Below are 23,188 nucleotides of genomic sequence, written 5' to 3'. Positions count from 1 at the left end.
AAAACAAATGGCTTTCAAATATATATTTGATAAAACAAGCGTAGGAATTGATTAAACGAGTCATTATAACACGGTTTCCACTTTGCAATCGCATTTAGACAAACGCCTCTTTGTGTCCCAAACAAATAGCACGTGTCTCCATCTAATATACCCAAAACAACGAAATTGCATAACCCGGACTAGATTGGTCTAGTGCTGGTTCGATTTTATGGAATTTAATCTAGCTAGTGTGACGGATGTTCATCACTAGCTAATTGTGACGGGAGTGTATAGTTAGATTTGTGATGGGTTAAGACTTAAGATAATATGACACTCTCATCCATTACAATAGATGATAAGTAGTTTGCAAGAATTTTGTTTTTGTAAAAGGTCATTTTTGCATGGTTTTTGAAAAATTTGTTCGCTTCTCTGCTATATATAATTGGCTCTATAATGTACAAGGTATGTTGGGTTGACTTGGGGTGGCTAATAAAGGTCTGACAAGAAACTATTGAGGCTTGACTTTACTTGGGACTAATTATGACATTTGAACAATGAAACTGATCAAAGAAGTTACTACCCGACGACTGGGTCGGTACTTTTCGCGGCCGTAAACCACTAAAAGTCAGATTATAACCGCAAAAGACCAGATCATAATTCCGTTTACGCTTGGTTCATCAGATACAGGCCCGGCGGAGAGGGCAAGCCAGTAAAGCCACCGATTAGGGTCTCAAAATTTTGAGGGCCTTTTTACCTAAAAATTTGTTAAGTTTTCTTATATACAATAATTTTTGTAGGGCTTTCTAAAAATATTGTGGGTTTTTAGAGATAATTACAACATTTTTTTAACGGTAAAAATCTAATTTAAAAAAAAAAAATTTATAGGCTTTAATTTTGCTTAGGGCACCCAAATTGATCGGGCCAACTCAGATAATCTATGTTATTGTTTTACTCTGCCATCAGATAGTTTTCTTCTTTTAACATTTAAACAAGAAAAAAGAAAAAGATTACTCTTCTCCTGTTTATTACTACCTAGGTTTGTTAATTGTTATATAATTTTTTAGATAAATAACAGTCAATAAAATTGATTATACTAAAATGATTGAAAAGTAAAAGTCACGTTTCGAGTCAAACGCACGAAAATACTAATAAATTAAAGGTTACGACTTACGAATATATAAAACAGACTAACAAATTAAGCAAATGCGAACGCGCCTGCATAAACCGCATGTGTACTTCTACGTGCCGCGTACCGCGTACCGCGTACCGTGTAAGTATATGTAATACCGAATTGGATAGTCTAAGAAAAACACACATGAATGTGTAAAATCCTAAATTATATATTTAAAAGTCAAAAATCGTTTTTCTCGAGTTTATAACTAGAAAAAAACAAGAATGTGTAAACTCATTATATATATAAAATTCAATGAAAAGGTATAAATTGATTATGAATCTGAACGTTGACAATACAAAAGATCAGCAAGGAGGGATTAGTAGTACAATCTGAGAAAACGGAATATTTTTTTTGACAATCAAACGGAATATTTATGCAACCCTTTTTAGTTTGTAGCTAACATATGAGCGACTTGATTACACGATCGTTTAACAAAAGAGAACGAGATGTCTATATTTTGTAACATAATTTATACCTTAACATTAAACCAAAAAATATATATAATAATTTATAATAAAAGATTATATATGAATTTATAATCTATTATCCTATTTCAAATAAAAAATTTGAAGCAAAATTTGAGTTACCGGTATGTATCATACGGTTTACTTAATAAGCACTATTAGACCACACCACACCTCCCTGATTATTTGGTTTGTTTTGGTTTAGTTCGGTATAGTAGTAGTGTGGCTTGGGTCGGTTTCTGATGTCAGTTCAATGAGATTTGTGTAGAACTCTCTCTCTGTATCTATAACCCATCGAGCAAAAGACAGAACTGAGACAATAATCGAGAGAAAGATGCAAGCTATCTCCAAAGTTTCTGCTGCAGCATCCTTCTTTAAATGTTCTAGGGTTTGTATTTCTTCAATTCGTGCTGAATAATTTCCTATCACAGTGTCTGATTCATCGCCAATTTTTTTAGGGTTCAGAAACCAGTACTCTTGATTGTTTTCTTCTTAAATCTCTATTTTAATTCGATGCGTAATAGCTTAGATTATACTAGTTTACTTCTTTAGGACTATATTTGTTTCTAACCTTTTTTTTTTTTTTTTGTGTTGATTAAAGCACACTAGCTTCTTACTCAAAGCTCAAAGACATTGACTGTGACTTTTCTTGTATGAATATTTTTCAATATTGTTGTTCATATCTTTGATTAGTCTCTGCTTTTATCTTGTTTATCAGAAGCTAGCTAGTCAGCCATGTGTCAGGCCTTGCGTGAGACAGCTTCACCTCAGAAAGGGTCTTGTCTCTGGTGCCATGAAGCTTTTCTCATCCCCTCTTAGGACTTTGCGTGGTGCTGGTAAATCTGTTCGCTTTTCAAGGTTCTGCAGTGTCTCTAATGTCTCTTCCTCATTGCAAATTGAACTGGTGTGTGTTGCTTTCCCTTTATTTTTATTTCTATTTTTGATCATATTCAACCATTTGACTTTTCCTGGCAAACCTGATTACACTTTGATCTTCTAAAATTGTTTCTGTCTTTGCAACAAACCACAACTTGTAGATTTGTGATTACTTTAACCGTTTCTCCAGCTGTACATTTTTTTTTCTGTCTCAAATATCATGCCAACAAGCTTATCTAGCAGTCCTGAGGACAACAAATCTAAATGTTCTTTCCAGGTGCCATGTCTTACGGACAACTATGCTTATATTTTACATGACGAGGATACTGGTACAGTTGGTGTGGTTGACCCTTCTGAAGCTGTACCTGTTATGGATGCGCTGCAGAAGAATAGTCGGTATCTAACTTACATATTAAATACACATCACCATTATGATCACACTGGTGGCAATTTGGAATTAAAAGACAGGTATGGTGCAAAGGTAGGCGAAAGTTACTTCTCTCTCTCTCTCTGTCCATATTGTGTGGAGATGCTTCATTGACTTCATAGACTTACCACACTATAATGGGGGATGTACTTAGGTGATTGGCTCAGCTGTAGATAGGGACCGAATTCCTGGAATTGATGTAGCCTTGAAAGATGGTGACAAATGGATGTTTGCTGGCCATGAAGTACATGTTATGGAAACTCCTGGCCACACTAGAGGTTGGTTACTCGCCGTCTTAAATGGAAAGTTTATTCCTTTCAGTGTTTAATTTATTAATACTTCTGGTTCAGACTACTTCAAAGTTTAGTTATCCAATCCATATTTTTATGTCATTCATAAAGCTTTGAGAATTGTTTATAACTGGAGGAGTATGTTATGTATTGGTGTATTTCTTGTCAGACTGCTTAAAATATATAAATATGTCCTACTTGTGTGGCCTGTATAGTTTATTCGTCTGTTTCTATTCTAACAGAATTTGATACTCAAGAATTTGTATATTTTTAAAGATTCAAACAAATAAGTTTCTATTCTATAAAAAGTGTGTGTTTTGTCATAATATTCTCCGAGGCTCTAAGAAGTAAGAACTTTGTATTTCCCTTGGTCCTCTGATTAGGTTCTTACCTTTCCTAAATAACTATTAAAGATTTACTGGTTTGGTTCTTCAAACATAGACTATGCACATGTATTTGCCTAAGCCGAGTCCTCATTTTAGTATCCTCTTATCTGTTTTTAGGCCATATTAGTTTCTACTTTCCAGGGGCACGAGCAATTTTCACCGGGGACACCTTATTTAGCTTATCATGTGGTAAGCTCTTCGAAGGTACTCCAGAGCAGGTAAGCATCATTTATCTAATCTTTCACGTATAATTTTTTGGTTCTCTCTGAACTCTACTTTTTTAAGTGTCAGTTGTTTTAATTGGTTTTCAACAATCTGCATCTTGTTCGGCAGATGCTAGCTTCTCTCCAGAGGATAATTGCTTTGCCAGATGATACAAGCGTATACTGTGGCCATGAATACACACTGGTTTGTTATCTGTATTGTGTGTTTTTTCATATACAAATACCACACGTGTTATCGCTTCTGATGGAATGATTTTTCCAATCTGGCAGAGTAATTCCAAATTTGCGTTGTCTATAGAACCAACAAACGAAGTACTCCAGTCTTATGCAGCCTACGTTGCAGAACTCCGTGAGAAGAAATTACCAACGGTAATCTTTCTTTCATTTCAGTAACTTCACTGTCATTGATGTTACTTCTGTCGCTATTGATAACATCTCTCCACAGTAATTGAAACTATCACTTCTGGACACAAACATGGATTCTCGATTTTCTTGATTAAATTCTTGGCTGCGAAATCTCAGATTCCAACAACGATGAAGATGGAGAAAGCCTGTAACCCGTTTCTCCGCGCTGGGAACACAGATATCCGTCGAGCTTTAGGTATTCCAGAAACAGAAGATGAAGCGGAAGCTCTGGGTATTATAAGAAGAGCAAAGGACAATTTCAAAGCTTAGCTGAAAGATAAACAAGAATGGTTTCTCTGTACAGATGATGATGGGATCCTGGTTTAATCTGTAATGTGACTAAATAAGGTGTTTTGAGTTTTGACCGTGACCACGTCTCCTAGTAGTCTTCAACTCTTCATAATCATATTTCTCTCATGAACTTTTTTTTGGTTTCTTTTTGGTTCAGTCCCTCCGTACACAAGTTTCTTCTTTGATATTATATCCGTTCGGTTCCGGTTCTTTCGGTTCTAGAGTTTAGGATCCACATAGGAACCAAACAATTTCGGTTCGGTTTCGGTTTTCGGTTCCGGTTCTTTTGGTTATGAAGTTTAGGATCTATTCGGATATTTTTTTTCAGATATTTTTAGAAATTTTGGATATTTTTGGGTATTTTCGGATATTTTTGCGTATTGTTTTGGATATTTTAAGTATTTTTGATATAATTTTCAAATATTTATTGGTATTTCAGATATTTTTGGTTATTTGCTCTAAAAGTAACTAATATTTTTAGATATAAACTTATATTTCGAATATTTTTGGGTATCCACAAAATTTTCGGTTCGATTCCGATTCTGATTATTTTGGTTCTAAAATTTAGAATCCATTTGCGTATTTTAAAATTTCGGTTCGGTTTCAATTTGGTGTTTTTTGCTTCGGTTCCGATCGATTTTTGTGGTTTGATTATTTTGTCCAGGCCTAATTATATACCCTCGACTTTTGTTGTTTATTTTACTAGTTGAGATCCTAAAGTATTCGTTAACCCACTTCACTTAATCAAGTGCCACGTGTTAGTTAACAAAATGCTTCGTTTCTTTCAATTCTGATTGCATTCCAAAGAACTGAATCAGAGACGACAAAAGCAACCGAGAGAAAGCGAAGAAGTGTCGTTGTCTGAGACGAAAGCTATGGGGCTAGAAGATGCTGGAGATTTGATTCTCCACATCGTATTATCCAAAATCGGTCCTGAAAGCACGGCGAGAGTGGCTTGTGTCAGTAAGCGCCTTAAGGTTTCCGCCTCCGAGGAATCTCTCTGGTCGATCTTCTGCTCCAATGATCTTAATATTTCTACTCCTCTCGATCCCCATGGAGATCCTGCTCCTTCCTTCAAGGTCAATTCCACTCTTTGTTACCTTTGACATTTTCTAGGGTTTTGAGTTTTAATCACCTTTAGAATTTTACCTGAATTTGATCAATTCTGAGTCCTTGTTTATTTGATGAATGTTCTTTGACCTTAAAGTATAAATATTTTTTTCTCTTAATTCTTCAGAGAGCATATCAATTGTGGAGGGAGTCATTTAGAATGTATCCTTGGAATCTGGTTAAGCGCGTTAGACTTTGTTGGGACAAGCTCAAACTATGGTTGAGCTTAAACTTCCCTGAAGCAAAGGCAACACTGAGGAAAGGTGCCACAGAAGATGATCTTCAAGAACTGGAGACTTCTCTCAAAGTGAAACTTCCTCTTCCCACAAGGCTTCTCTACCGTTTCGTTGATGGTCAAGAGCTTTCTTCCTCCAACGGGCTTGATGGCTCTTTGGGGCTTATAGGTGGCTATTCTGCTTACTCTCATGACGTTAATGTCTACTTGCTACCTCTTAAAGAAGTCATAAGGGAGACAAAGGAAACCATGCTCCACCTCGGTTTCTCCACCAGATTAAACCTTATCGTTATGGCTGCATCCGTAGTTGCCAGTCTGAAAATCTTTTTATTAGACTGCACAAACGGACAGCTTTTTACTGGGACAAGTAACCGCCAATTGCTTCCTTGTGTACCCGATTCTTTGGTTAGATCCGTGCATGATATCAACGGGGATCAGCAACAGGATGCCATGCTGCTTTGGTTGGAAGAACATGGCCGGCGGTTACAAACCGGCACTATAAAAGTCCGTGAACAGTACAATGTCAAGAGTATCAGTTTGTTCCCGGAGATTCCTCCCTTGTGTTCTGTCGCCGTAACTAATGGTGTGCAGGTAAGCAATGTGTTATTCGGTTATTGATATTCAGGTTTGTGGATTGTAGATTGAAAAGCTTGTTCATTAACAATGTAGGTACGTGCTTCTTCTGTTTTTATCCCGGAAATATCTAACCTTCGGGATGAGCCACCGGCATACTGGTATGCATATTCAATCCGGATGTCTCTCATGCCAGAAGGATGCATCTTGAATGGGACACATCATAGCTCTTGCCAACTGTATTGGAGACGTTGGGTTATCCGAGCTGATAATGAAGCCATAGATAATGTTAATGGAGAAGCTGTGATAGGAAAGGTATAGTTTCTTTAGTTTAAGATAACAATTTGTTTGTTGAAGGAGCATAATTGTTAGACCAACAATCGTTTTCTGTTTTGTGATAAGAACATTGTTTTCTAATACGGTTTGTTACATATGTAGTACCCGCTCTTACAAGCTGGAGAGGAAGAGTTTGTGTATGAGAGTTGTTCTAGTTTTCCAACAACCGCTGGATCCATTGAAGGCTCTTTCACCTTTGTGCCTGGAAGGTATGCTTCATTAGATGATGTTAAGAATCTAGACCACTTATCTTCTAGTTTTGAAATTAAACTGGAATCTTGACCTTTTGATTCTTTTTTCTTAGTTTGAGAGATCCAAAAGGGAGTCAATTCGAAGTCAAAGTCGCAGAGTTTCCTCTGGAGTTACCGGACTACATCTTCTGAACTCTTTCTGGCACAAGGTTCGTTACTCTTTCAAGATAATTCGTTATATCGGTTTTCATTGTCCATACAGCATGCAATGTAATTATAAAATAAAGGTGTGGGATCAACTGGTTTACAAGTTCATGAGAACACATGATTCTTAACAGTTTTACTTAAAAAACAAAAGAGTGATGACTGATGAGTACGGATGATTAACGAAATAGATAGAATTAGTGCTGGGATTAACGAGGGATAGCCATCTTGCGTTTCTGATCATCGGTAGGCAATTTGACATTGGTGGCTAAGCCGAGAGCCTGAAAGAACCGAATGAGGTACCAAGTTATGTCTAACTGATACCATTCTAGTCCATGCCTAGCCGACGCCTCAAAGGCATGGTGGTTGTTGTGCCAGCTCTCTCCCATAGTCAATAGCGCTAGCCACCTGCACCATTCCACATTCACTCAATATAAACCACATTGAAAGTGGTTTTGTTTGGTATAGTAATCAAATTGAGACTGTGTCTATTGTGGATAGGTTTTGGTCTTTCGGATTAGGTTTTTTTGTTTATCTATATTTCGAGGATAATACTAGAGTGGGTAAATAAAATACCAAACGTTACGAGAGGTGTCATTGGTGTGCCACACTTGCGAACCACAAATATGGCATGCCGAGTTTACGAGCCAAGTCCCGTGGTAAGCGAATGCTCCTCCAGAACCCTGTTTCCAACACAGTGAAATAGAGGAATAATGAAATGGTTGAAAATGAAAATTAAATTAGGTTTTGTTAGAAAATCACAAAAACGCATTTGATATAAACAAATTATTTTGTAGAAAATAAATTGAGGTTTTACCACGGTCCAAGTTAGGTAAGGTAGACCACCCCATAAGTAGATGAGGGTCCAAAATACAAAGATGTGGAGAACCAATGTCTTTTTTAGAAACCTATAGAACCATTGTTGCTTCAAGTCCATCACGTTGTTACGTCTTCCGCACTGTTACAATTATTAAAACATCCGCCTTTAGTTATTAATATCAATTCACAGATTGTTGGGTTTCTAGAGACTTAAAAATGTTTTGTTACCTTTTCTCTGATATATTCGGAGTCAAATATCCACAAAACATGACTGAACCAGAATCCTTCGATAGGGCTATGTGGATCACGGTCAGAATCTGTGAACTGGTGATGGAATCTATGAATGCTCACCCAATCCAATGGATCACCCTGAAAAGAATAGAAAAGAGAAACAATTGAAAGATAGTTGAGGATACATATTGGTTGTAACTAGATTCATCTTTATTTTTGGTTAAAACAATATTTACCTGAAGTGCAAAAAGAGCAGAATAAGCGAATGGATATTCAAGCCATTTAGGTAGTGTAAAGCTCCGGTGAGTCAAGTTCCTATGGTACGAGAATGTAATGCTGAGGTTTGTCACTATGGTGATAATTGTACCGAACCGCAATGCTTCCCATTTGTAGTTAAAAGGAGCCAATAGACACAACAGATGCACGATTCCAACAGTCGAAGCTCTCCCAACATCGAACTGGGTCCATTTCCTTAAAAAAGGCGCTCTTTTTTCCTTACGCACTGATTTGTTTTGGCTAGAGCCATCGTCCTTAGTGGTGTCACTCATCAGACCGTTGAGGAATGGATTTGTTATTTTTGAGATATATGAAGTAAAAATGTTTGAGTTATGATTGATTGAAGGTTAATTTGCTTATATAGAGAAAAAAAAGTTGGTCATTTTAATTGAATGTTGTGGAGACTAAAAGTTGTATCGGTGGATTTGAGTAAAATTAATCATCACTACCTAACAGCAACATAATAAACTTGTGCACTTTACCTCGTATTTAATTTGCCTCGTCTCCAAAACGAAAATTTAGTTACGTCGATTATTTTCTATATAAAAAGTGTAGTATATTTCACATGTTTTTTATATTACATTAAAGACATTAATTTTTTTTTGCATAATATATAGGACATTTGTCTCTGTGTTGTAATTTTTTTTTTGAAATTCAAATTTATTGACAACAAAGAAATTATAACATCATTGTTTTCGGCTTTTTTTAATAAATGAATTTTTCTACATTCTTTAAAAAGAATCAAAAATTATCTATACTATTAAAAGGGAATCATTCTAACTAAACTAACCCTATAATGTGTAAAAAATTACAATAGAATGTCATTGGAAAATTTAAAACCAACGACTAAAAAACAGAAATCGTCAGAGGGTATAATGGACAATTTTAAGGCCAATTACACGCGGATCTTGGATCCATTATCAGCGGATCTTGGAGCCAGCAGTCGGATCTCTATCCAAAAGTGTATAATGAGCTTACTAGGCTTAGTCGATGTTGGGCCTTTATATTTCTCTCGCATTTAGTAGATCTGCATTAATTCAAAACATAATATTAGATTCGTGATTACTAAAGATAGTTTCCATAACAAACAAATCTATATTTACTAATTAACTAAACCGATATTTCGCATTTAGTAGATCTGCATTAATTCAAAACATAATATTAGATTCGTGATTACTAAAGATATTTTTCATAACAAACAAATCTATATTTACTAATTAACTAAACCGATATTTCAATAACAACTCAATCCCATATATTTAAATGATTTAAAGAAAACTTATCTCTTAATATTCGATTTCCTTGATTTGTTATTACTTTAGCCAATAATAACAAACTCTATATCTTCATATCCGAATAAATTAAGCATATACCTTAACTATTCTTATTCTCAAATCTTCTCTTAGACGGGAATTTTCTAAACCCTAAGCAACCCTATACTTTCTCCATCTCTTATAAATATAGATATCAAACGACATTCTCAATACACACTAAGCTATCAAACTCAAAGCATACCTCTCAAACAATGGCTCTTCCCATCACAGAACTTAATGCAGTCAAACCATTCAAGACTCAATGGAAGATCCAAGTGAAAATCGTCCATTCATGGACTCAATACACCCAATACTCCGGGGAGACTGTCGAGATGATTCTTGCTGATACATCTGTAATTTACGATTTATCAATAGTATAGATTTACTCTTCTAATGATTATTTGTAAATAAAATGTTTAATTATCTTTTTTTGCTAAAGAATAATGAAGCAGGAGCATTTTGCAATAAAGTGCTCAAGTTATACAATAATCTGGATAAAAAAAACTTACCTTCGTTATTCTTCTTCTTTTGAGAAACCATCGAAATATGGCTACTAATCTGAAACAAGTATAAAAACAAAAAAAGATTATAGATTTACAGCTTAAAAGATATACTGAAATTGATTAGATTTAGTCTATTAACACTATGAATTTTGAGAAGAAACAGATTGATTGACTAACTAACATGTTTAAACAAAACGAAACATGTAAAAAAATTGCATGCAATTAGATATGAAAAAGGTAATAATTAATCAAATTTTTGAAGGGTTATTCACAATCGTTGTATAAGATCTATAATGAAACAAGAAAAAATCTATGGTAGAAACCCAATCGACAGATTCCAAAAAAGTTCAAACAAAAATCAAAGAGAAGAAAAGCTTACCTCTTTTAAGATCTTATAATTTGCAAAGAATTGATGTATAAGCGAAGACGATGGAAGTGGATTTCGGATGGATTTCGATACAGCTTCGTCGATCGGCCGACAAAGATTATTTTCTCAGATTGGAAAATTGTCGAAGGTTTCAGACAAAGAACAAAAAGGAGTATCTTCCCAGATAAAAAAAACATAATATGAAATAATGTCAGGACCAATATTTGTGTGTTTTACGGCCCAACACAAATATTTATGATGAATGTATATGGCCCATTACGACAAATATCTTGAATTTGGACCAAAAAAAAAAACAAAATGTGACCATGTTAGTGTAAAATTGATATTAATCATTATAAATTAATAGTATAGAGTTGTATCAATATAAAAAAATTAATAGTATAGATTTGATATTTTTTCCTTACTATACTAATTACTAAACACAGAAATTATGTTACAAAAAAAATTTAATTTAACAAGGTAATGTTTTGTAATACCCAACTATTTTTATACAAAATATACCGGAATACATATGTCTCGAACGATTTGATCAGTTCCCAATACTAATATATTCAATCCTGTAATTTGTTACATAAATCTATTTTAAATAGTCATAACAAATTCAAACTGATACACACATTCGAAACCTAGATGTCATAAATTTTATACTAGAAAATCGTATGGTACAAAAACCCCGCACGTACGTGCGGGTCTTGATCTAGTAATATATATTTTATAAACTTTTTAATGCAACACGATACAGTTTTAAAAGTTGTTTGTGTTTCTATTTTAGGAATAATACTTACTAAAAATGAAAATCAACTACTTTAAAATTTTAATATGTGCTCGTAAAATGGACCCAGAATATAAATAATCTTTATGTGGGGTTTTTGGATGGTGAACATGAATGCCTTGGGAGTTGGTCCAATTTAATTTTCACCTGTTCTGTTCTGTTGTAGTCCGATGATACTGTTACATTTTTCTTGTTTAGTACTTTGAGCGTTTTCTTGGATTAAATATTCTCATGGACCTTTTAAAATACAAATAGTTGGTTGAGGCACCTTTCATTTCACCAATTCAATCATTAAATTCAAAATAAATAAAAATACAGTATCAATATAATAAAACTACTAAAGATCTCTTCAGGTAAGACACCTCAGCATTTTGGACTCTTCTCATCATGACACATTATTAAAAATTTATCCAATCAAATAAGCGATACTCCTATCAAATAGCCATACGCTGGTGACTGAACCAAATCATTGAATATTTCTGTAAATTGGTGATGATATCGATGTGTGCTCACCCAATCAATCGGATCTCCCTGTTACAGTAACAAACAACATAAATATTCATGGTTAAAAATGAGATATATTTCAGACTCTACAAGTCTTAAGAATCAAAGGTTTTGCTGGTGGATGCATACAACTGTAGATATTAATGTTTTAAAAAAACGGTTAACTCAACTAACTAGATCATAATTTTATAGCTAGATTCTGACCAAATTTAAAGGTCTTATAGAGATTGACGATGGCCCGACTTATTCTGAACTAGTGGTTGAGTACTGATCCAATTTTTAGTGAGACCCCACTAGCTCAAATCTAAGATTTAGATTTGAGGCATTTTGTTACTAAAATTACTGTTAAAAGGGTTGGCGGGTGGATCCAACATGACCATATGTGTAATAAGTAATAACTGAAAAGAAAAGAAATTAAACATGTGACTTTTATTTTTGATAACGTTAAATATGTAAATTAAGAGATTGGTAAGTTCTATAAATACGAGTAGGCCTGGGCATAATACCCGAACCCGAAGAACCGAACCGAATCCGAACCAAAAAATCTGACCCGAACCTGAACCCGAAGTTTTAAAATACCCGAACGGGTTCTAAATTTCACAACCCGAAAACCCGAACCCGAACCCGATCCGAACTCGAACCCGAACATGTACCCGAACATACCCAAAATATGTAATAAGCTAAGTGCCAAAATTATTCGGATGTTAAGATATTTTCGGGTGTTTTAGCTACTTTGGGTTAGATTCGGATTTAAATACTTGGGTTTTATAGATTTTTTGAGTATTTTTTAATACTTTGCATAGAATCGGATACAAAATTTCTAATATTCGGATACTTTGGGTAAACCCGAATCCGAACCCGAAATATCCGATCCGAACCCGACCCGAACCCGAAGTTTTAAAATACCCGAACGGGTCTTAGTTTTCTAAACCCGAAAGACCCAAACCCGAAAAACCCGATCCGAACCCGACCCGAATATCCGAACGCCCATGCCTAAATACGAGGTTGGAAATTTTGCAGAGTTTGATATACAAGTCCTTTTAGTTCCCTTTATTTTCAGTTTGATCCAAAAGAGAGTGACTCTAAGTCAAAGTTGCTGAGTTGTCTCTGGAGTTACCGGATTACATCTTCTGAAATTTCTTGCGCAAGGTTCAGTTACTGTGTCAAGATAATGTATCATATCGGTTTTTGTTCATACAACGTGAAATGTACTTAAAAGGTGTTGGATCACGACTAGTTTACAAGTTCATGAGAACATATTTTATTCTTAATAGTTTTACATCAAATAACAAATGAGCGGGTGAGGAGTACACATATAATTCACGAAATAGAGAGATTCATAGACTTAGAGCTGAGACTAACGAGCGAAAGCCATCTTGCGTTTCTGAGCATCGGTAGGCAATTTGACATCGGTGGCTAAACCGAGAGCCTGGAAGAACCAAATGAGGTACCAAGTTAAGTCTACCTGATACCATTCCAGTCCGTGTCTAGCCGACGCCTCAAAGGCATGGTGGTTGTTGTGCCAGCTCTCTCCCATCGTGAATGGCCCTAGCCACCTGAACCATTCCACATTCATTCAATATTATTCGGTGAAGGTTTATATGTTCCGTTAAGTTTTATCGGTCTATTAAAAAATAGCGTGGGTAAATAAAATACCAAACGTTACGAGAAGTGTCCTTGGTATTCCATGCTTGCGTGCCCCAAATATGGCATGCTGAGTTTATGAGCCAAGTCCCGTTGTAACCGATTGCTCCTCCCACACCCTGTTGTTAAGAAAACATCATATATATATGTGATAGTTAATATGATGGATGAATAATGAAATTGTTGAACAATAAATGATTTGAAAATAGTTTTGCAAGAGAATCATAAAGCTTTGAAGATAGTTTCGATAGATGAATAATGTTTTATTTTTATTAACTATATTTTAGCATGTGTACATATATAGCAGAACTGTTTTCCAAATACTTGAGTTTTTTTTATGTGAATTTTGTTTTTTTTTTTTTGCAGCATCCTAGAATTTATATTTCAAAACGTTAAAAAAAAAGTTAGTGTAACATTCATTATGCACAATCCAATTTTTATTTGATAAAAACAGTTAACAAAAATAAATATAGAATTTACCACGCCGCAAGTTAGGTAAGGTAGACCACCCCATAAATAGACGAGAGTCCAAAATGATAAGATGTGGAGGCCAATTGTGTTTCGAAGAAACCTATAGAACCATTGTTTCTTCAAGTCCATCACGTTGTCACGTCCTCCACACTGTTACATTATTGCAACATAGTTCACCTTTAGTTACTTACTGATCTTCTATTAAAATCTCATAATAACTTAAGATCGATTCAAATTAAATATGTTGGGTTTGTAGAGATTTTAAATATTTTGTTACCTTTTCTCTGATATAACTGGTGTCGAATATCCACAAGACGTGACTGAACCAAAATCCTTCTATAGGACTATGTGGGTCACGGTCTGAATCTGTGAACTGGTGATGGAACCTATGCGTGCTCACCCAATCTATCGGATGACCCTAAAACAAAAGAGATAATTCAAAGATAATTGAAGATACATGTTGGTTGTATTATTATTTTCGATCAAAATTAAACGATATATATCTACCTGAAGCGCGAAAAGGGCAGTGTAAGCGAATAGATATTCAAGCCATTTAGGGAGCTTAAAGCTCCGGTGAGTCAAGTTCCTATGGTATGAAAATGTAATGCTGAGACTAGTCACTATAGCGAGAATCACACCAAACCGAAAAGCTTCCCATTTGAAGTTAAACGGTGCCAATAGACACAATAGATGCACAGACCCAACAGCCGAAGCTCTCATTACATCGATCCGGGTCCATTTCCTGAAAAAGAACGCTCTTTTTCCCCTACGTACCGCTTTGCTTTGGCTAGAGCCATCGTCCTTAGTAGTGTCCCCCATTGGACCGTCGAGGAAATGGGTTTGTTATTTTTGAGGTATGAGAGTTAATTGTATGATTGATCACCGAAGGTTTGATTATATAGGGATAATGTTGGTTCATTGAAGCTGAATTTTGTGTAGATTAAGGATTGCATCGGTGGATTTGAGTAATCATTACTACACTTAACTACGAAAACATAAACTTGCACATTTTACCTCGTCTTTGCCTTGTCTCCAAATGAGAATTTAGTTAGGTAAACAACAAGCCATTTGGTTGGCCTATTGTTTATGATAAAAAAAAAAAAGCTTTTAAATTTTATGCGTAACAATCCCGATTGATTGGTTAGTCCGAGAATTAAGAGTTAAGCATAAAGGCACATGTATTAACCTGAGACATTTGTAATTGTTTTAAGGAATGGTTTTACGAATGCTTTTACGTTATAAAAGACACGCATTTTGATTCCTCTTAACGTATAAGGTTTTGGAATTTTAAAAACGTTTTTATTTCCTTTGATATTTTTGATATAACATAATAGTCTGAAATCGTAAGAATATAGTGCTATATATATTTAGTTTTATTCCTTTATAAAAAAAATCTAGTTTTATTACTTAGTTTGGTTTTCATATATATAAATACTCAAAGTACGGTTAATATTTCAAAAAACAAAATTATAAAATATTTGTAGCGGTCGGTAAAAATTAATATGCAAGAAAATTAGTTTACCTAAGGATAGAGAATCGTACCACTTTTTGGTTTTAAACATGAGATTCCACAACTGCTTGTTCGATACTTTTAGCAGCATCATAACATTTTTCCAAACACGGATATTAACGTTTTTGGTTAGTTTGAAGTTTGTAGAAGACGAGGGATTAATAATGTACTGCATTTTAGGTTTGGTTGCGTTCTAGCCTTTTTAGGTTTGGTTCTAAGACGTTTAATTTTCAACTGTATTTTAGGTTTGGTTGCATTCTAGCCTTTCAGGTTTGGTTTTTAGACTATTAATTTTCAACTTTCTTTTTAATGGGAAACATTGCGTCGTTTCACGAATTAAAGCTTCTCTGTTCATTATAGGTTTTTATTTTTTCTTTACAAAATCTAGTAGTGGTATTGTAGCACTCTTCTATAAAAGTCAAACCTGTTATAAAACCAATAATAAAAATGAACAACGGCAAGATATTTGTTAGTTTGTTAGTAGTTTCCGGATTTATATATGAGAGGATGCTTGTGTCAGTTATAGAGAAAAGAAAGGAAAAAAAAAAGTGGACCATGATAAACTTCTTTACGCATTTTAAAATTTCGATCATATCAAACGAACGTATCTTAATTAAGCAAGCTAGTTCAAACACACGTGACAAGACAAAACAACACCGCATAGCACAATATTACAAGTGTTACGTTTACCAAAAACTTCAAACGTACGTAGACATTAATAGTTAATACTTAAATGAGATGATACGTCGTTCCATCTTCAACGAACCATTGCCATACGACGTCGTTGACTCTCGGAAGGCAACTTGACATCAGTAGCTAAACCGATAATCTCGAGAAAGCGGACAATATACCAAGAAATGTCGATTTGCCACCATTCCAAGCCTTGTCTCGCCGAGGATTCGAAGGCGTGGTGATTGTTGTGCCAGCTCTCTCCAAACGAAAATACTGATAGCCACCTATATATATAACCATTTTAATCCACCACTTGATTAGTTTCTTCCAAGTCATTTATCATCATTAATTATTAATTTATGCTGTTTCGTAATTAATCATATATATGCATATGAATTCACACAAAAAAACAAAACATTTATAGATTATTTTATATACTAACACGACATACGTACATTAAAAAAAAAACATACATATATGCGTTTATAGTTTGATATATAAAAATATGCTTTTATTGTTTACAAACTAATACTGAAAATGTTAAAAACCAAAGAACATTTTATCTTTGTTTAAAGCCAAAGTACACTATTTTTAACATGCAGAAATTGAATGGGCCACAAAAAAAAAACGAAAACACAATCAAAAGATCTACATATATGTCGGGTTTATGGATGGTGAACTAAATGCCTCTGGAGTGGTCCAAACAAAGTTTCCCTTTTAGAGGAAACTGTTTCATCTGTTCTATAATGCGATGAAAATGATACTTCTTTTCCTGTTTAGTCAAGTCATGAGCGTATATTCCTGGATAATGTGCCAAGATTTAATATTCTCATCGACCTTTTAAACAGAGGTAGTTGGTTCAGGCACCTCTCATTTCACCAATTCAAGCATCAAAACTAAATTTTTTAAAATTATCTATACTAATAATATTTTTATTCATGATTTGATCAAAATTTTGAACGTACCAAACGTTACGGGAAGTGTCATTAGTCTTCCAAGTTCGGCTTCCCCAAACATGGCAAAGAGAGTTGATGAGGCAAGTCACATGATGCTCCATTGCTACCCCAATACCCTACATCCACAGAAAAATTAAGATTCTTTAACCCTTTGTCATTTACTGTATTATTTGGAACTATATATTATGTTTTTGCGAGAAAAATTTTAAAAATAAAGGGCAAGAAAATTGAATATTACCATTCCCCAAGTAAGAAAAGACAAACCACCAAAGTAATAGAGGAGGAAACCAAATGCTAGAATGTGGTAAAGGACTGTTCTTTGAAGGAATTTATAGTACCACTGCCTCTTTAAGTCCTCCACATTTGTCCTTCTTCCACACTGCGTCATTACAAAATTATATTAAAGTTTAATTGTGATCAAAGTAAACTAATCTAGTTCTCCCAAATAGTTAATTACCTTTTCTACAAGATAACCGGTATCAAATAGCCATAGGAGGTGACTGAACCAAAATCCTTCATTAGGACTATGTGGGTCCCTATCCGAATCTGTAAACTGGTGATGGTATCGATGTGTGCTCACCCAATCAATCGGATCTCCCTAAGTACAACAAAATACAAATAAATGTTCATGGTTCATAAACAGATGACATATATAATACATGAATATAGTATAATTAATAATTCTAACATTAAAAAAATACACATGAATATATAGATATTAGTTATAGACTCTATAAGTTTTAAGAATCTAAGGATTTACGGATGGGTCCATCATCCATGGATTCTTACAACTATAGTTATTATATATATGAAAAACGGTTAACTCAACTAATTAGAACACCCTAATACTATAGCTAGCTAGATTGTGACCAAATATAAGGGTATAAAGATTGACGATGGTCTGAGTCATTCCAGACTAAAATGAGCCCCCACTAGTTCAAACCTAAAGATTTGTTGCACGTTTGTTGAGTATGCATGAAATAACGAAAATATAGCGATACAAGGCTGGAAATTTTGCGGTAAAAAGAAATGAAAGAGCAACGCGCGAACCTGAATGGCGAGAAGGCCACAATAGGCGAAGAAATACTCGAGCCATTTAGGGACTTTGAAGCTCCGGTGAGCCAAATTTCGGTGGTAAGAGACGGTGATACCGAGCCCACCCACCGTATAGACAATGAGGGCGACTCTTAAAGCCGGCCAAGTGAAATTGAAAGGAGCCAAGAGACAGAGGAAATGCACAAAGAGAGAAGCAAAAGCTTTCACAATGTCCAATCTCTTCCACTTTCTTTCCCACAATGCCCTCTTCTTCCTCCCCATCTCAGCCTTGTCCGCAGCCATTTTCCGATGGTTCTCCTCCTTCTCTGAGGCTGACAATGACATCTTGAAAGAAAATTATGTATAAGTCGACGAGAACAGAAAAAAAAAACTCTTGATTGGATTTGAAGTTTGCACAACGAGTGTGTCTAATAGTTTAGGTTTGTGAGTGAGTATCGTTGTAATTTATAGTAGCATGGAGGGTGAAAAATATAATTAAATAGAGTGAATTGACATATTAACGGACGCCGTAATTTATTCTCTAATGCATGCTTCCTTTTTTTTATCCTATCTGTAAATTGTTGCAGTTGGGACGTAGTCGTTATCACTTCATTAACTTACTGTGAAATAATAAAAATATTATAATTGTTGGAATCCATAATAGATCATAGATGCATCATGCATGTAACTATGTAAGCATAGAGCTGACACAGTCCTCGATTTTGATTTTGTATTGTGATACCCGTATTTTATGCAACTCTTCTATATATCTTGTACTATATTTTTATTTATGGATGCTGACTCAATGTATCGTTCTATATATATTTTGAACAGCGTTCTCTATGCCTCTAAATGAATACAGTTTCTTTTTTACCGTTAATTATGCTTATTGGTGACAATCAAGAGAGTTCAAGATTATAACACCAATATTTATATAGCAATTGAAAATATCAAAAATTAGACCCTTCACTTCTACTCTTTCTCAAGATATTTTGTTTACTTTTATATTCAAGAAATCATCTTCGAGTAGTTCACTCATTTTGTCTTGGATAGAACATGTTAAAGTAATTAATGAATATAATTTACAATTTCAAAACAGATTCACTCTTTAAAAATTAAAGACTTGTAAGTTGTAACAGAAATCATAATTTTTTGTTGATAAACTTTTTTTTTTTCTTCCCCAAAAGGAACATCGTTTAGAATTCCAAACTGATTATCAACGAAGAAGCAAAAAAGTAGTTGACATAGTAGATAATCAAAGCTCGTGCAAAGCAAAACATAGAGAAGTAAAAAGAAAAGAAGCAACAACATTGAAGATGAAATCTCGAAGAATCTGAACCAAGTATCCAGGAAGCTCTTATCATTTTAAAAAATAACATATAATATGTTTCAACTCTCAACCATGCATGTAAGCTTCTTTTTAGAAAAAGTTTTGATTTTTCTATACCATATGTTATTTAAAATCAGTATGTTTTTTTTTTCTTTCTTTTTATACTAGTATTTTAATAACATTTAAATAAATAAATAAAATAAAACTAATTTTTTGTATGTGGAGTTGTGGAGCAAGCAACATCAGGACTCCGATCGATATGCTAAAGAAATTAATGAACGAACCTATATGAGTTTGAATGAAATTAATTAATGTAATTGCTTAGCAACCATCGATATCTCATCCTGAAAGATAAGGAAGAAATCGAAAGCACATGCATACATCTCAAAGAAGAAAACCACTCATTCATGAGTTGGAAGATTTTAATTCACGTTTTTATCAAAAATAAAATAAAATGAATCAATTCACGTAATCTCCCTTAGCAACTATCTAATCTCCAAAAACAAGGAAGAGACGGAAAGAACATGTATATATTCCAACTAAGACTAACGATTAATCTTTCTTGAATAAGGAAGAAATTGATTCATGGGGTTTTAAGCATCCATCTAATCTCCAAACTAAGAAAGATATGCAAAGCATATGCATATATATCCCAGAGAAGACTAACGAGTTTACTTAAACTTTGGAGAAAAATCAATTCATGTCATCTTACTATCTTAGCGACTATATATCTAATCTCCAAAACCAATAAAGCATTTAACAAAGAAATTAACAACACCAAAAAAACACGAAAGAAATGGAATTTTTTTCGTCACTAGGAACAAACTATGACGCGGTTTTATTACGTTGTAGCTATTCATAAATCATTGTTAACGGTAGAAATTAGACGAAAAATCCTTAACTAGTAAAGTGAAATATTTTCTATCAAAATATCCTATTGCGAAAGTGTTGGCTTATAATATTATAGAAACATAATATTTTAGAAAAAAATTTAAATTGGTTAAGCGAATATTTTAAATTTTAAAACGTAATAATGGTGATGTAAACACTAAACTATTGTAAGTCGTTAATGTCAAAAAGAGATATTAACATTTAAAACCAAAAGAAGAAACTTATGAACAAATTGTTCGAACTGACGACTACTTAGCTAAGAGCGTAATACATTCCTTCTCCAGGGCCCCTATTCATTGTATCTGTAAACTGTTGCAGTTGGGACGTTGGCCTCATAACACTTCATTAACTTCTTGTAGTAATATTATTATTGTTATTGGAAGCCATAGATGCATGTAAGCATAAAGCTGACACGGAGCTCGATATTGACTTCGTTTTATTATAAGCATGCATATATAAACATAAACATATTTACATGCACTTATTCTACCTTAGACTATTTCTTAAAACCAAAAATAAAATGCACTATTTAATTAGTATTTCTTATAACTTATGAACGCATATGCAAACATGGAAAACAGAGGCATGTCCCGTACGTAGTAATAAGAAATTAAGAATCACAGAACTGTCAAATATATGATAAAAATCTGTCAAATAGATATTGCAAATGCATATCAGGCTCATGTAGAAAATCATACAAGCTTATTTTAAAAAGTTTGAACAGTCCAATAATATATATTTATTAACTTTATATGAATGCTTCTGCCTACAAAATTTCTGCCAAGAATGGATGATGGATGGAAAGTGGTGGGTAAGTTCGAACCTCTTTAAATGCGAACAGCCGAACACCATGTGTATGGCCATTTTTTCTATCTTTCGGTGTCTAAAAATGTGTATGCTCGTACGAAGGAAAAATAAATAAAGAAAAGGAAATTAAAACATCAATCAATGGACCATTTCCACCAATAGTGTACATAGAACATAGTCACCACCTATTTATAAATAAACACTCCATATAAATATAGATACCCATACCTCCGTACTTTGAATATCATATTAACATCATATGTTAAAGTTTGAAGTTATCTGTATCTCAATATTAGTTCAAAAAAAAAAAAAAAATCTGTATCTCAATAAAAATATGAATAGACAATAACAAAATTTGAAAAAACGACTTTTTGGTCCATTCTTTTTTTATAACCCAGTATCCAGACCACACAGTAATCTGACTAGCCCACTGGACCTAAGCCCGCGTCACAGGGATTTTTAAGCCTCCACTTAAGGGCCCCCTGATAAACTGGTGGTCTGGGGCGCCTAAGCAAGTCCGCAGGTAAATTGCCAGGTGGCCACATGAGTGAGAGAGCGAAACTGCGTCTGGGGAGAATCGATCCCTGGCCTAGACCAACAGGACGATCCTTCCAACCAAACGAGAACCACTCGCCCACCACCATGTGGTTATCTTTACACAAAATGTATCCCCACTACCCATGCAGACTGTCAGATTTCCGTGATACCCATCCATATCTTCGTAGTCTCAATGTCGTAACAACGAAAGTATCAATTACTTAACTTTATAAAAATAAAACATTGAGTTCTTGTGAAAAAGATATTCATGCAAGCTAATATTCAATGAAACGGCGAACATTGTATATCTTAGCTGATTTCTATATTGATGTTCGTTAACTTTAAGGCTCACTCCTAAAACATTGATGTAAGGACCGTTTTTTCTTCTAACGCATGTATAAAATGTAGATATTTTTTTTTCCAAATATCGTAGTAACATATTCTATAGGAAATAGCAAAAGAAAAGAAAGAGAAACATGGTTTTAAAAGCTCCTAACTGCACATAGAATGTATAAACCCTATAGACTAGAGGCAGGCAATAGAATTATTTAGTAGATTGTAAGGATTTAGGAGTATCCACAGAGGCCACAGTGTGATAGATTCATCATCATAACTACACAAAAGACATTAATTAGAACCAAAAAAAGTCAATGATGCACCTGCAAAAACCACAAGGGGCCGACCCATTGTTTATTTACCTTTCACCAAAAGTTATTTTATTTTAACCTATACTCTTTAGGTTATAACATACGAAAAAGTAGTAGTAAATGAAGAATCACAGATCTCAATGAGGCTTCCTCTGTTTCTGGGATTTTCTAATGACAAATCTGACGTGTGGGTCGGTGTCCAATCCGGTTCTTGCTGTTTTGCCACCATTCATGGCCATGCGGCCCATGCCTCGCCATTGATTCGAACTTCCTCTGATCACTGTTTTACTGGACTAAAAAAAACACTGAAGTAAAAATATGCCAAAAAAAAAAAAAAAAGCCATCTGATATTTTTGTGATCATTACTTTTTTCCCTGACAAGTAATTTATAAAGAATTCAAATATATTTTTATGACGACAACAAAACAAAAACGGACTCAATGAATAACCTGAAACCCAATCGGTTGTCTGAACAAGTCTGGGTAAGGTCAGAAGTAAAATAGTTTCGATACTTATGAAGATGGTGTAACAATTTTCATCACTTTGTGTATTACTCTAATGATGTTCAACTATTACATTGAATAGTTAACAGCTTAACATAGCCAGAGCACGGTTTTTATAGGTTACTCTTTTTTTGCTAATTAAGAAAAAAAAGGAAATAATAAAATAAAAATTCAACTGTGTGACACATTGCATCAACCTTTAGATGAGCATTAT

At 34.2% G+C, this 23,188-nt stretch overlaps 5 protein-coding genes and 1 long non-coding RNA gene across 8 annotated transcripts; 2 read left to right on the top strand and 4 right to left on the bottom strand.

Moving 5' to 3' along the window:
- Positions 1–1,857: 1,857 nt before the first annotated feature.
- LOC9328383 (probable hydroxyacylglutathione hydrolase 2, chloroplastic) lies at positions 1,858–4,725 on the top strand. 3 transcript variants are annotated; one of them, XM_021014229.1, is made up of 8 exons: positions 1,858–2,005; positions 2,336–2,521; positions 2,771–2,974; positions 3,075–3,198; positions 3,738–3,814; positions 3,930–4,004; positions 4,091–4,189; positions 4,343–4,725. In XM_021014229.1, the coding sequence occupies exons 1-8, from the start codon at positions 1,952–1,954 to the stop codon at positions 4,493–4,495; spliced, it is 972 nt and encodes a 323-aa protein (XP_020869888.1). In that variant the 5' UTR covers positions 1,858–1,951; the 3' UTR covers positions 4,496–4,725. The 3 variants fall into 3 exon arrangements, with proteins under 3 accessions (XP_020869888.1, XP_020869886.1, XP_020869887.1); XM_021014227.1 differs by having other exon boundaries at positions 3,714–3,814; XM_021014228.1 differs by having other exon boundaries at positions 1,866–2,005; positions 2,339–2,521; positions 3,714–3,814.
- Positions 4,726–5,246: 521 nt separating this feature from the next.
- Positions 5,247–7,298, top strand: LOC9325651 (F-box protein SKIP16). Its single transcript, XM_002892274.2, has 5 exons — positions 5,247–5,595; positions 5,754–6,452; positions 6,531–6,749; positions 6,873–6,979; positions 7,075–7,298. The coding sequence occupies exons 1-5, from the start codon at positions 5,392–5,394 to the stop codon at positions 7,151–7,153; spliced, it is 1,308 nt and encodes a 435-aa protein (XP_002892320.1). The 5' UTR covers positions 5,247–5,391; the 3' UTR covers positions 7,154–7,298.
- Positions 7,299–7,361: 63 nt separating this feature from the next.
- On the bottom strand, positions 7,362–9,118 carry LOC9325650 (delta-9 desaturase-like 2 protein). The gene is made up of 5 exons (XM_002889540.2): positions 8,452–9,118; positions 8,213–8,353; positions 7,983–8,123; positions 7,742–7,848; positions 7,362–7,573 (listed from the first exon to the last, which is right to left on the bottom strand). Exons 1-5 carry the CDS (start codon positions 8,761–8,763, stop codon positions 7,375–7,377), a joined length of 900 nt encoding a protein of 299 aa, XP_002889586.1. The 5' UTR covers positions 8,764–9,118; the 3' UTR covers positions 7,362–7,374.
- Positions 9,119–9,252: 134 nt separating this feature from the next.
- Positions 9,253–10,875, bottom strand: LOC110225252. The gene is made up of 3 exons (XR_002329650.1): positions 10,687–10,875; positions 10,007–10,362; positions 9,253–9,518 (listed from the first exon to the last, which is right to left on the bottom strand). It is a non-coding gene; the product is annotated as an uncharacterized LOC110225252 (long non-coding RNA).
- A 2,255-nt stretch (positions 10,876–13,130) lies between these two features.
- Positions 13,131–15,381, bottom strand: LOC9325649 (delta-9 desaturase-like 1 protein). The gene is made up of 5 exons (XM_002889539.2): positions 14,594–15,381; positions 14,364–14,504; positions 14,096–14,236; positions 13,628–13,734; positions 13,131–13,527 (listed from the first exon to the last, which is right to left on the bottom strand). The coding sequence occupies exons 1-5, from the start codon at positions 14,903–14,905 to the stop codon at positions 13,329–13,331; spliced, it is 900 nt and encodes a 299-aa protein (XP_002889585.1). The 5' UTR covers positions 14,906–15,381; the 3' UTR covers positions 13,131–13,328.
- A 776-nt stretch (positions 15,382–16,157) lies between these two features.
- LOC9328382 (delta-9 acyl-lipid desaturase 1) lies at positions 16,158–18,798 on the bottom strand. Its single transcript, XM_002889538.2, has 5 exons — positions 18,275–18,798; positions 17,682–17,822; positions 17,463–17,603; positions 17,234–17,340; positions 16,158–16,552 (listed from the first exon to the last, which is right to left on the bottom strand). The coding sequence occupies exons 1-5, from the start codon at positions 18,602–18,604 to the stop codon at positions 16,354–16,356; spliced, it is 918 nt and encodes a 305-aa protein (XP_002889584.1). The 5' UTR covers positions 18,605–18,798; the 3' UTR covers positions 16,158–16,353.
- Positions 18,799–23,188: the final 4,390 nt, after the last annotated feature.

This window comes from Arabidopsis lyrata (genome assembly GCF_000004255.2).
Source record: "Arabidopsis lyrata subsp. lyrata unplaced genomic scaffold ARALYscaffold_1, whole genome shotgun sequence".
NCBI classification, from domain to species: domain Eukaryota; kingdom Viridiplantae; phylum Streptophyta; class Magnoliopsida; order Brassicales; family Brassicaceae; genus Arabidopsis; species Arabidopsis lyrata.
This window is presented reverse-complemented; position numbering and strand designations above follow the sequence as displayed.

Coding starts and splice junctions, on each gene's coding strand:
- LOC9328382 (XM_002889538.2), bottom strand. CDS start 18,604: ATGTCATTGTCAGCCTCAGAGAAGGAGGAGAACCATCGGAAAATGGCT. Junction 17,341..17,462: donor CTTTTCTTACTTGGGGAATG/GTAATATTCAAT, acceptor CTGTGGATGTAG/GGTATTGGGGTAGCAATGGA. Junction 16,553..17,233: donor GACACTTCCCGTAACGTTTG/GTACGTTCAAAA, acceptor TTATATATATAG/GTGGCTATCAGTATTTTCGT.
- LOC9328383 (XM_021014227.1), top strand. CDS start 1,952: ATGCAAGCTATCTCCAAAGTTTCTGCTGCAGCATCCTTCTTTAAATGT. Junction 2,522..2,770: donor CCTCATTGCAAATTGAACTG/GTGTGTGTTGCT, acceptor TGTTCTTTCCAG/GTGCCATGTCTTACGGACAA. Junction 2,975..3,074: donor AAGACAGGTATGGTGCAAAG/GTAGGCGAAAGT, acceptor GGATGTACTTAG/GTGATTGGCTCAGCTGTAGA.
- LOC9325650 (XM_002889540.2), bottom strand. CDS start 8,763: ATGAGTGACACCACTAAGGACGATGGCTCTAGCCAAAACAAATCAGTG. Junction 8,354..8,451: donor CTGCTCTTTTTGCACTTCAG/GTAAATATTGTT, acceptor TATTCTTTTCAG/GGTGATCCATTGGATTGGGT. Junction 7,849..7,982: donor CTTACCTAACTTGGACCGTG/GTAAAACCTCAA, acceptor TGTTGGAAACAG/GGTTCTGGAGGAGCATTCGC.
- LOC9325649 (XM_002889539.2), bottom strand. CDS start 14,905: ATGGGGGACACTACTAAGGACGATGGCTCTAGCCAAAGCAAAGCGGTA. Junction 14,505..14,593: donor CTGCCCTTTTCGCGCTTCAG/GTAGATATATAT, acceptor CTTTTGTTTTAG/GGTCATCCGATAGATTGGGT. Junction 14,237..14,363: donor CCAGTTATATCAGAGAAAAG/GTAACAAAATAT, acceptor ATAATGTAACAG/TGTGGAGGACGTGACAACGT.
- LOC9325651 (XM_002892274.2), top strand. CDS start 5,392: ATGGGGCTAGAAGATGCTGGAGATTTGATTCTCCACATCGTATTATCC. Junction 5,596..5,753: donor ATCCTGCTCCTTCCTTCAAG/GTCAATTCCACT, acceptor TTAATTCTTCAG/AGAGCATATCAATTGTGGAG. Junction 6,453..6,530: donor CCGTAACTAATGGTGTGCAG/GTAAGCAATGTG, acceptor TTAACAATGTAG/GTACGTGCTTCTTCTGTTTT.